At 28.1% G+C, this 12587-nt stretch overlaps 1 protein-coding gene across 1 annotated transcript in view; it reads right to left on the bottom strand.

Annotated features, from left to right (window-relative positions):
- Positions 1-3151: 3151 nt before the first annotated feature.
- LOC107452542 (catalytic subunit 3B of the oligosaccharyltransferase complex) overlaps positions 3152-12587 on the bottom strand; it is a 30978-nt gene continuing 21542 nt past the window's right edge. The window contains exons 15-17 of the mRNA XM_043042714.2: positions 12046-12159; positions 10346-10552; positions 3152-6094 (exon numbers count right to left, since the gene is read on the bottom strand). Coding sequence (XP_042898648.1) covers positions 6020-6094; positions 10346-10552; positions 12046-12159 — 396 coding nt within the window. The 3' untranslated portion in view covers positions 3152-6019. The remainder of the gene's footprint in view (positions 6095-10345; positions 10553-12045; positions 12160-12587) is intronic.

Below are 12587 nucleotides of genomic sequence, written 5' to 3'. Positions count from 1 at the left end.
ATAGTAGTACCATGTAGCTACATAAGTGGAAGTCTAATATTTTACCCCTCTCATGATTAGATGGTGCACTATATGAACTATTTAAGCCCCATTCCATGTTTTATTTGAAGGAGGCATAATTCAACAGGAGCCTAAATCTAATGGCCATTACCTAACGAAGAAATATCTTAACTTGACGTAACTCAAGTGTCCAGTTAATTTTCTTTCTTACGGTTTTGAAAGCATGCTATTTGTAAATGGTTAAAACTCAGTGGTGTGACAGCCCAAGAGGGCCAGGGCCTATTGTGCCCATCTCAGTTTTCTTGACCTTAGGCTCTGGGGTGCAGCATATGATGTTCCAGTCAGGTGGTCAGCCGAACGCGGAACCCCCAGTGTTTAGTTCCCAAGCATGCTTGGTACTCATTTACCGACCCACTGAAGGGATGAGAGGCTGAGTCAACCTTGCCCGGCCCGAGGATCGAACCAGGGACCAGTGGCACGACAGCGCGAAGCGCTACCGCTCAGCCACAGGGCGTCTTAGTAAATGTAGAGACTTAAAATTCCTCCTTATGATTCCTTTTTTTTTCAAAGATGCTTTTAAAGCCAACATCTACAGTCCCTGCCCAAATAATTAGACGCACTATAAGATGTAAAATCTTAATTATCAGGTGATATTACACAGCTTTATTGTTTTTATGCGGCTGAAACCGGTTTGCACTTGTTTACGTTCGTATATCAATTGGTTAACATTGCAATGCAATACGTTAAAAATAAATACAAATAGAAATAAGTATATAAAAAATCTTTTACATGTATGTTTAAATATAAAAGTATTGCTTATAAACTCGTGCAAAACATGTAATTATTAAAAAAATTCAGTGCGTCTAATTTGGGCTAGTTATTATAATATACTAAATATTCTATATTTATATAATATATCGTCTAATTTGTTCAATCGTTGAATTTATATTATATATCGTCTAATTTAACCAATTCATACAGCGAGCTTAAGCAAGTGCAAACTGGTTTCTGTATAGTATCCCCTGATAATAATGATTTTACATAGAATCTTCTTGTAGTGCGGTCTAATAATTTGGTAAGGGACTGTATGTTCGGCTAATTCTAATTTTTTTATTTGATAAAAAGAGTGAGTCTATCGGCTTAAAATGTAGCTAAACAGTATAGCTAAAATTTTTAATGACTTTTTGAATTTATAAATTTGCGTCCGAGGAACGAATATTAACTAACTTACATTTTTAAAATAATGCCACATATGGCTGTTGTTTGTCTGCCTATGTTTTTTTTTCTCTGCAGAGCAGAAAGCAGACATTCCACCAAGATTTCTGTTTCGCTCTCGAACCATTAAGAAAGAGTCCTAGAACATGAAGATCCGATCTTCAAATCAAAAGTTATTCTGGGGATTCATTTGAAGTATATGTAAATACTGCTGATAATTGCAAAATATGTTTTCATTTTTATAGGAAGATAATTTAGCTGGTGGTTATCGGCATATTGATAACTTTGGAAGAGGAAAATTAGGTGAAATGATTGTCACTTTCTATATCAGACATAAATAAAAACGTCCTCCATTTTGTCTTCTTTCGTATAACTTTGTTAATTGTCATTTTCCTCAAACGAATTTTTGCCGCTATAGCGGAAAGTCAATTTTTTGCTTGTTTTCTTAACTCGTAATAAACAAATAATTTTTGTATCTTAATATTAATGTTTTGAAAGTATCATAATATCTGACTTCTTGCAATGTGAATCTCGATATAACAAGCCCTCACTGTATTTAAATTTGCAAAAATTCGAAATGAAATTTTGATTTAAAGAATAAATATTTGCACTTATTTTAAGTGTATTAAAATTATACTAAACTAGTTATATGCTGCAAAAATATTTCTAAGAAAAAAATTACTATCTTGTTTTTTGTTTTCTTCATTTTAATTTACTATTTTTAATTTAATGCGTTTTTTTAAGTTTTAAAACAATATAAAGGGCTGTGAAAAAGTTTGTTTCTCAAGTATAAATATGTTTAATGGTGATAACTTGACATAATGAACAAATAGGTGCAGGTTCGAATTTCAATAAATACATATGGGTATATCGGGAGTGGCCAAGATCGAATAACGATGACGTGGATTAACTATAGAACATAAACGTGATTCGAGCAGGTGAGTGAATAATTCCAACTATCCATGCGCAAATGTGTCGGAATTTGGAAAAACAGTGTAAAAAAAAAAACCTTAAAGGCGTTACTAGCAATATTTGCTACAGCATATTTCTGCAACTAACGATTCCCTAGTCAACGAAATCGCGCCCTGTTGATATCAGTAAAAATCGTTAAATTCGGTAGTTTTTTCTTTGGGGTAGTCCACAAACTATATACATGGTTCAGGCATAAAATCTTAAGCAAAGAATTAGTTCTTTCAAATTTTTGGGGAATTCTGTTCTTATATGAAAAAGAAATCTCAATTAACAATTTTACATCATCAAATTCTTTATATAGATGGATTCATCGGTCATATGCCTATTTATTACTTCCAGCAAAGGCAGTAACAAATCTTGTAGGGGGAAGAATTATTGATTCATATTTTTCATCCGATTTTAAAATGATCAATTGCAATTAACAATACAGTAAACATATTACAGAATTTTTAATTGATCAATTGAGGTAAATTAAATTATTGCAATAAAAATGTTAAGCATAATATTCATTGGGTTTTCGTTTCAAGGTTGTTAAAACTGTAAATTTAAACTATTTGATTAAGAAGTCTTGAACCAGATTGTAAGTTTTAATAACTATTGGAAAGAGGGAATGCTAATAAATAATGTTTTTTTTTAAGGCAACAGTCCTACAAAAATTTTTTACATTAATTTCAAACTATACAATTTTTAGTGCTATTATAAAATTATACTAAAAACTTAAAATTTTCTGCTTTTAACTAAGTTATTTTGAAATTAAAAATAATATATCTTATAATTAATTTACAATAACATTTACCTTTATTATATTAAATTAAAGCATATTATACTTTTTTTAGTTTGTCAAGTGCCATTTTTAAAAGTGGTTTAGTATACGCCTATTGTTCCAAAATATGTCCCGATTTTTTGTTTGGCCCACTAAGCCTGCATTTTGTCATTTAAAGTCTTGAAAATAAAAACAAGCACATAAGAATTAAAATTTTATTTGCTTTCTTATCAGTGCAAATAATTCATGGCATGAATAATATTTTCCAATAGAACTATAAAATAAATAACAATAGAAAAAAAGGTAGTAACACCTCAAGGCAGTATATATGAAGTATCAGATTAATTTTTTAAGCTTATGGTGTGAATAACATTCTTATAACTCTTTTTATCAATACCCAAAAGAGCAGATCTCACTAATTAAATTTTATAAAATAGTTTAATAATAGAAAACCCCTTCAGATCTGGTATTCAATAGTTTAACACTAAATATTGATCACAAATGCATAAAATTTAATATTTATTAGGATCACAATCTTTTTCTGTTTTAGCATATTCTGCGACCTTATTATGCTTGAAATGGCAACAACATGGTATTCAGTCAACACATTCAAATTTTTTTTGAAGTTTGTATTAAGTAATATCTCCAATACTCATTCCATTTGATCATTATTTAGCTCAGTGTTCTCCCTAAGCGTTTAAAGGTGGGCGGTCAGTCCTGCCTGCCCTTTGATTCCTATAAATGTGCCCTCTTTGTAAATACATGCCACCCATCCCTTAAAAACACTGCTTATTTATTCATATTCCATTTTTTAAAAAACTAATTCACTTTTTAAATAATAATTACACACTGGTAAAATTAGCAGTATTTATAGGTTTGATTCTGATTATTATTACGAATATTAACTTTGCTTGAATTATTCTCAACTCGTTAAATTTTTAATAGTATCTCTTTTACTGAGGGGGGGGGGATATTAATAAATTTTTTAAAAAATTAACTTTAAATGCTTATTTTTTCATAATTTTCAGTTTAAATTATAAAAATCTCTTTCAAATTGTTCATCAATTAATAGTTATTTTTAGTTAACTTTTTTTGAAAAAAAATTTATGCTCAGAGAGACATTAGCATGTCTTTAATTATTTTTATGAACTACAAATTTTTCTCTTATAGAGAAAATTAATGAGAGAGAATCATTTCTTGAAATATACACATAAAGTAGTACAAGAGGGTAATTTAAAAATTGTTGAAGATCATATTCAGTTATTACATAATATTACACATTTTGATAAATTTTTACGGTGCTGAATGAGTGCCCTTTTAAAACTTATAGATAGTGCCTTTTTTGAGAGGCAGCGTGCCCTGCCCTTTTTTATTCTTAGGGAGAACTCTGTTTCGCCCTTTAAAAAAAAAAAAAATTTTTTTTTTTTTCGTTTTATGAACATTTTCAAATTTTCGTCATAAAATTTAGTATTTTGTAAAAATTCTTTCTGAAACTCATGAAATTGAAACAAAAATGTACAGTGTGCAACATAAAAATCAACACTTTCATAATTTTAGATCTAGTGATCAGATTATGGCATACTAATATGCAATTAATTTGTGCAGATGAATGGAATTCTTGACCATCTTTGATGAATTGGAACTCTTGACCATCATATTATGGTAACTGCAAACTGGAAAATACGGTACCTATAGTTTAGGAGAGCAGTCAAAAGTTTGGGTCTCTGAATGTGATTTTCTCTTTTTACATATTTCCCCAGCTCTAAGACTATTGAAGCAAATCTAAACACTTTTGAACACAAAAATAAAACTTATTCACACAAATATAATTATAATTCCAAACAAAAAATAGTTTTATCATTTGATTTAATAATGGTAGAATAAAACTTGAATAATAAAGCAAAAAAAAAAAAAAATTTCATTTTAAACAGTTAAGAAATTTCAAATAAAAAATTACAAAATTTCTGCAAAATCGGCTTAATAGTTTTGGAGTATAATGAAATTTCGAAAAGTTGTAATAATAAATTTTCATACCTCAAGAGCTATTCCACTCAAATCTTGGATTTTGTCAGTCAAAATGATATAATTTTAAATGACGTAAAATTTGCTTATCTAATGATTCAAATATTTTTTTACTATTACTAAAATAAATTATACTAATACAAATCGTTTTTGATGCAGAACTATCTTTTGATACATAAGTTTTAAAATTGCGTAAAAAAAAAAAGATTTTTTCTTTATTCGATGAGCTTAAATATTTTTAAGAAATGGCAAAATATACATGTTGAGCTACAGGGGCCATGTTTTCCTCCCAGATTATGGCAACTCTCTGCAATTTAAGGGCCAAGAATTAAAAAAAAAAAATGCTAATTCTGAGAAAGAACGTTTTTGTGTCTGACTTTGTAATTAGACATTATTGTTTACACAAATTAATTAGTATATTTCAGGCTAACCTCTCAAAGCATTGAAACTGCACTTTACTATGTGCAAATAATAATAAAAAGAAAAAATTGATAAAAAGAAAAATTTGTGCACTGTACATCATTGTAGCATATTAAGTACTAAAGTAAATACTCAATTTGAGCTGAAGGGGTTAAAAATGATCAGCTCTCAAAATGAGAAGAAAAAAAAATGTAAACACTTTGAATTGAAAGAAAATACCTAAATGAATTTTATTATATATATTTTTTCTTTTTAAAAATATACAAAATCACCCAAACAGCATGAAGAATTAGGAACATCTTCAAACAAAAAAAAAAGTATTTTATAAATATAATGGAATATAACTGCAGCATCATTATATTTACAGCNAAAAAAAAAAAAAAAAAAAAAAAAAAAAAAAAAAAAAAAAAAAAAAAAAAAAGATATTCCCCATTTTGATGTCAAAGATGTGAGCATAATTTACAGCACCTTGTTCATTTTAATATAAAACATTGCTTTGTGGTCCTTTTATACAAATGGAATTTCAGGCTCATAATGGAGTCTTTTTAATGTCTATGAGGCACTGTTCACAAAGTGATTTATTTATGATGGGCTGCGTTGATGCACATAAACTTGATTTTCTGACTTTCATTTTTTAGCTGCTTTCTTACCTTTCACCACTACTGGACGACTTTTGATTGTTCCCTTTTTTCTCTTAGATGTCTAGAGAAATAAAGAATTGCGATTATAAAATGAGTTTGATATACTACACCTTTTGAATGACGATTATAAAATGAGTTTGATATACTACACCTTTTGAATGACACGAATAAATTTTTATGGATACATAACGAAAAATAATGCTTATTTATGGGGAAAATAAACAATATTTTCCTTTGAAAATGTAAAAAACAAACATATGTGTTAGATGTAAACTTCCAAACATTTAATTGCGTACAGTAATTTTGTGTTGGTAGGCTGTGACCAATCTGCATCTAAAAGTTAAACGATCACAATATACAGCATATTATCCCAGAGAGTATTTAATGATTTCATTTTTGCTTGAGCTTTGATCAAGAATTCCACAGTAATAGAGTTGATTTATTCAAAATAAATGTTTAAAAATAATAGTATGAAAAAAATGACCAAAATCAGATTTTTTATTCTGAAAATGGCATAATTGTCTCATTTTGAACTATTATTTGAAAATCATAATCAGGGCTCGAAAAAACTCAAAAATTTTACCCGTCCCCGAGGACGGCTCGTCCAACAATGTACCCGTCCCCCTTTGAAACTAACCCGTTGCTTCTAAATAAATAAAAATATAATTTTCTCTTATTTATTACAAACATTTATATAAATTGCACAATGAATTAGTAGTTACTAGGATTACAAATACTAGGATTGCATTATACAGTAACAAAAGGAATACTAGGTTACTAATAGGAACCTAGTATTTCTTTTATAAAATAATTTAAACGACAAATGTCAAGTTAGCTGGAATGTCAATTTATCAGAGGGTACTGCCTTTTTTAAATGAATCAAATATGACGTTTGCTAGTTCCACAATCAAGCTAATGATTTACAGAGGTTTCAGCACAAAAATCTGAAAGGGGTTTTCCATTTAGGTAGATGTTCATAATTTGTTTAAGATCAGTACATAATGTTTTTTTTTCTTTACTTTTTTTTGTAAGTTCATTGCTGAAAAGTCCCTTTTAACCGCTGCAGTACGGGAGACAGAGAAAACATCAATTCCATCATGCGCAGTATGTTGCTGTATTTCTAGATTAGAGGGTCATTTTAGAAGTGAGTCGTTAGACTCTTGTAAGATAACAAAAATTGAAAATGTATCACCAACATTAACGGGAAAATGGCCGTCCGCGCGGACGTCGGATTCGAGAAATTCGTTGTCCGCGGGGAATTTTTGACCGCCGAGGACGGGCGGACGGGTGGTTTTTCGAGCCCTGNTTCCAAAAATTCGATTGAAAATGTGAAAACTAAGCACATAGACGTAAGATATCAGTTTATTAGAAATATGTTAGAAGAAAACTTATTTAAATTGGAGTACATCTGTAGTAAAGACAACTTAGCAGATTTTCTCACGAAACCTTTAAGTAAAGAAAAATTTCAGTATTTTATTGATAAAGTTTATAATGGGGCCGAATGTGGAAATAAGTAGTTTCCATTTATAAACTTTAGTGTTTGAGTTTATTTTTTAGATTCGTTTCCAGGAAGGAAGTGAAGGGAATTCAAGAAACAAGCATTCAATCAATGTGACGTACGAAATCGTTATCTATAAAAGAACGAACAATTTCTTCTTTCACCCCAGTGGAGCGGGATGAGCAGCCTACTCATATTTTGAGTCTTTGGCCGATTGTATGATGATCTGATATTTATATTTGTATATTCAATTAGAATTTTAGATTTAAGTTAACCATTGAAAGTAATAATAAATGTGTTCCAGTTTATTTGTGTACGTCATGATTTTTAGCAAACTCTGCTTTGTGAGTTAAATCCACAGGATTTGAGAAATTCGTTGTCCGCGGGGAATTTTTGACCGCCGAGGACGAGTGGTTTTTCAAGCCTTGATCATAATATAGCATGATAAGGCAAGTTTTTGATTTATGATGACTTGAGAATAAAATCAGAATGATATATTTGTTTCGCTATTTCCTTTATATACAATTTCTTTTCATGCAAAGATTTAATTTCTGCTGTCACTCTCATTTAAATTTCTTTTTCATTAATTTATTACCAAAAGAGAATAATTTCTGAAATCCGATAAATGCTTACAATAATATAATTAGTTAATCATCAACTTCGTAAAGACTTCAGAAGAAAAAAGTTCATTCCAAGCACAGTTTAAGGTGAGTGCAGTTTGCCTATGGCAATAAATTTTCAAGACTTTAAAGACCCAATATTAAATAGTATATATATAAATTGTTATGCCTTGGAAAACGAAATTGTGGTAGCACGTTGCTGCAAAATTTAGTTTCTTTGGGCTTACAAGTTAATGAATAAATTATATGTGCTTTACTATGCTATGCTTTGTCTCAATGCAATAGAGCACAATGCTTAAAAAAGGGAAATCATAAACTAGTTACTCCTACAATATGATCTTATGTATTCTATTTATTAAGTTAAATTATTAAATTTCCACTATTATCTTTTCCTTTTTTTATATTAAAAGGTAAATTTTTTTTACCATTTTTTAAAAAAAATAATATTCCTGTTTATAAATTAATCTTATGCCAGAATAAGAATTAAGTAAAACTTAAAAATTGAAAACAAATTATTTCTATATTATAAAAACTAATAAATGTATTAGAAACAGATTTCATTGAGTATAATTAAAAATTGCTTAATGAGATGAGAGCAAATAAATAAAATAAAACAATAAAAGAGAGTATGGATATAAAATGTATAATATTTTTATCTTTAACACTTTTATTTTATGTATAATATTTTTATCTTTTCCTCAAAATAATTTTAAATTCATACATATATTTAAAAATCAATTTAAATATACAACAAAAACTACACCTGCATAAATTTTGTGACTATAGCCCTAAGTTTCTGACTGTTTTAATACTTACCATACCAGATACAACACTGGGAGCCAATAATTAATTTTCCGTTTTTTTTAAAAATTTTTTTAAAAAAGAATTTTTATCTAATCAAGAAAATAATAAAAAATTTTAAGCCTATTAGTTTTTTTTCCTTCACTTCAAGCTGTTTTTTCATGGTAAAAATTGTTTTACAACACATTGTTTTTAAAGCTATAATGTTATTAGCTGTGCTTTTAAACTATATAAGAGGCCTTCTCTCCTCCAGACTGAACTGTCGAAGAGGAGGAAAAATTTCGAATATGCTGTTGATTTTTTTGTTTAACTTATACAAATAAACTGATAGTGGATGATTACACTTTTCGACAGTTTCCTTTGAAACATGAAAGGCCATCTTCTAATCACAATTTGAGATATAAAGCATGCAGTATTTTAAATTCTCCATTAAGTTTTTTTCTGATAAAAATATACCAATATAACTCTGAAGTCAGCATATTTTGAAAGGTAGTTAAGTATAATACATTAGACTGTTTTTTGGAGTTCTGATAAATATCTTTCTTTCTGTGCAATTTATGTTTAAACATTTTTTACCATCATCCAAATCAGTTTTCATTAGCTCAAACTGCAATAAAATTGAATTAAATTAAGACTGGAAAGAGACCTATCAAGAGAAAGCTCTATACCGCGTGAGTAATTCTGCACGATAAATTTCGTTTCGCCTCCATCGGCATTTTAAAGTTAAGAAATAAGAGTTTAGGTAAACCTGGAGTTAACAATGAAATTTCAAATGAGGAAGAAAAAAAATTTCAAAACATTAAAATGCAAACAAACTATTGCAGAACTAATTCTCTATGGGGTAACTCTGTCATAATTTGTTGGCATTTTGAAATTAGTCTTTCAACATTAGAAACTTTATGGTTTACTCTAGGATTACCAGAATTCAAGTCTTCTATTCTTTTAATTTTACTTTAGTTATGTAAGTTAAAGGATTTGTCAAGAAAGGGTTTCTCCCGCAATATAACGTCCTGTTGATATGAATCATTTTAAAAATTATTTTTTGGGTAGAAATTTATAATAAATGAATTCAAGCTCTTAATTATTAGATTTTTTCTTCTAAGAATTAGAACTTTTCATAGCTTAAATTGTTGAAACTTTTCAAAATATTAGAGAGTTCAAAAATTTGAATTAAAAAAAAATGCCCTTAAATAGAGAATTTTCAATTAAAAACTTAAAATTTTAGTTTTAAAAAAAAAGCCATAAGTATACCAAGAAAAAGATTCTAAAAGAATATAAATATATTCTGAATGCAATTCTTTTTATAAATTACAGTCAGCAAAATAAAATAAATACACTAGTAGCCACTTTAAAATAAAAAGAATTGGAGCGAAGAAGTAATGTTGAGACATACCTTTTTGGATATAAAAAGATTTGAAGATTTGACTTTTCTTTGATTGTAAGGAATGCGTGGTCTATTAGCATCTTTCTTCACATGATAAATCCTAACAAGCCAATGCTCGGTGGTATATGCTTCTTCCAAATGCTCCAATTGAAAATTTTTGTTTCCTATTTCCATACTTCTTGTTCTGTCATATCCAGCGGGAGTGCGAAAATCCAACTGCATTATACATACAAACATAAAAATTAAGCATTGAAAATAACAGGCATGGGATTTCATTAAAAGAAAAAAAAAAGAATACCATGAGAAAGAAAAGCAGTAAAATACATGAAATGTTTCAATAACAAAGAATACTTTGTGTGTAGAAAATTCGTTTACAAAGATTTTTTAAAAGATCTATATGCTACATTTCAAAGAAGAAAATATAAAATGTAATACAGCATAATAATATTTTACTGCAAGTTTTTTAACCTTCTAACAAGAGGATATCACTAATAGATCTACAATTAAAAAAAATAGCATTTAAAAAACATTCAAATTACTTTTGAATAAAATAAATAAATAAACTGACAATGAGCACCTCAGTTTATTTAATATAAAAAATAAAAACTTATAATTATACAAAAAATGAACAGAGTATGACCCTATAATGAATCATTGAAAAATCTTAAATTGCCAGCTTTTATCAACCAATAGATCGATTTTAATTATTTAGTTTATTTTAGACACAATTTTGGTAGTGTAGTTATTTTTCATAAGCAAGACAAAAATGAAAACCAGAAAATTATAAAAACAAATTAGGAAAAGTGGGATACGTGAAAAAAAAAGCAGTAAATTACAGATTTGAGAAAGAATCTCAGGACTGAAATATAATAAATTCTTACTGTTAAATCAATTTCATGCAGGATAGTTAATTTAAAAAAATAAAATATGGGATAACTACAATTTTTGCATAATTATACAACCATATTTATGTGGATATTGTTACATCATTTTTGCCTCATACTAATTCAGCAAAAAAACAAAACTAAGTGTGATTAGTAGAGTCTAATAAAAATATAATTTTGGTGATGTGAATAAAGACAATGCAGTTTTAACGTTTGAGTATAAAAGCAACCAAGTGTTGGATAAAAATTCCCACGATAATGAAATTGCCAGCAATAAGTGGTGCAAGAATATAGTCACACATTAAAAAATTTGTAACAAAATTTCTGCAAGTAACTTAAATTTTGACACAACAAACACTGAAACTTTTTATAGCATGCTTTAAGAATAAATCTGTGGAAAATGAAAACAGTACATTAAGGACTTTAAAACAAGAGTCATACTTTATACGCTACTATTAACTTTGCACATTCATACTTAATCAAATTTTCTTAAAATAAATTACAATTTTTTAAAAGCATTTTTATGTATAATTGCGTTTCTAAAGGTATAAATTATAAATAAAAAGTATATTTTTGAGATCATATTTAATATAAAATAGGCAACAATGGCATTAAATGCTGATAGTGTGTATCAGCCAAATTATTGCTCAAATTACTATTTGATAAATTTACCTATCCTTTTATGAAAGCGAAATATATATGTTATTAATCCTTCACCTTTAGTAAAATAGAAATCATAAAGAGAAAAAAATTAGTGTTTAAAGTTACATGCAATAAAGAAATGAAAAATTACAATTTAAAAATTCATTTTCAATGTATTCTTACTTGAAACTCCCCAAAACGGTAATAGCTTAATTTATACATCAAGCAATTCAGTAAAGTTGGTGATCCATGTTCATCAACTCTAAATTCTCCTCGACTAGTATAGTAATCAGTTTCCTACAAAGAAAGAGTATTATTTTAAGTATTTCCCTTAACCAAGCATGAGAAATCTTTTGTCCTATTTCATGAACCAATTGCAATTAATAATGATACCCTTTTCTGATATGACTAGGGAAACAATGGGAAATACTTGCGAAACTTTTTCCTAATATTAAATAACGAAGCACAAAGATTTTGTGGAGCTGTTGATTCTTATATGTCTCGATGAAGTTGTCTTTTTATCATGAAATGATGAAATAAATAATATTCAGTAGCCTGCTTAACCCCCCATATCATTATATTGATAATGTAATATAGATAGTCTCATACAAGTCTTTCTATGTTAATTCATAGCTTTAAATAAACTTTCTTATTAATTTTATATTTAGAAATAGTTTTTTCATAAAGAGCCATATAAATTAAATATTCCAATTAAAAGAATATTT

The sequence above is a fragment of the Parasteatoda tepidariorum genome, chromosome 4 (assembly GCF_043381705.1).
Source record: "Parasteatoda tepidariorum isolate YZ-2023 chromosome 4, CAS_Ptep_4.0, whole genome shotgun sequence".
NCBI lineage: Eukaryota > Metazoa > Arthropoda > Arachnida > Araneae > Theridiidae > Parasteatoda > Parasteatoda tepidariorum.
Note: the sequence above shows the minus strand (reverse complement) of the source record. Positions and strands in the feature narration are given on the sequence as shown.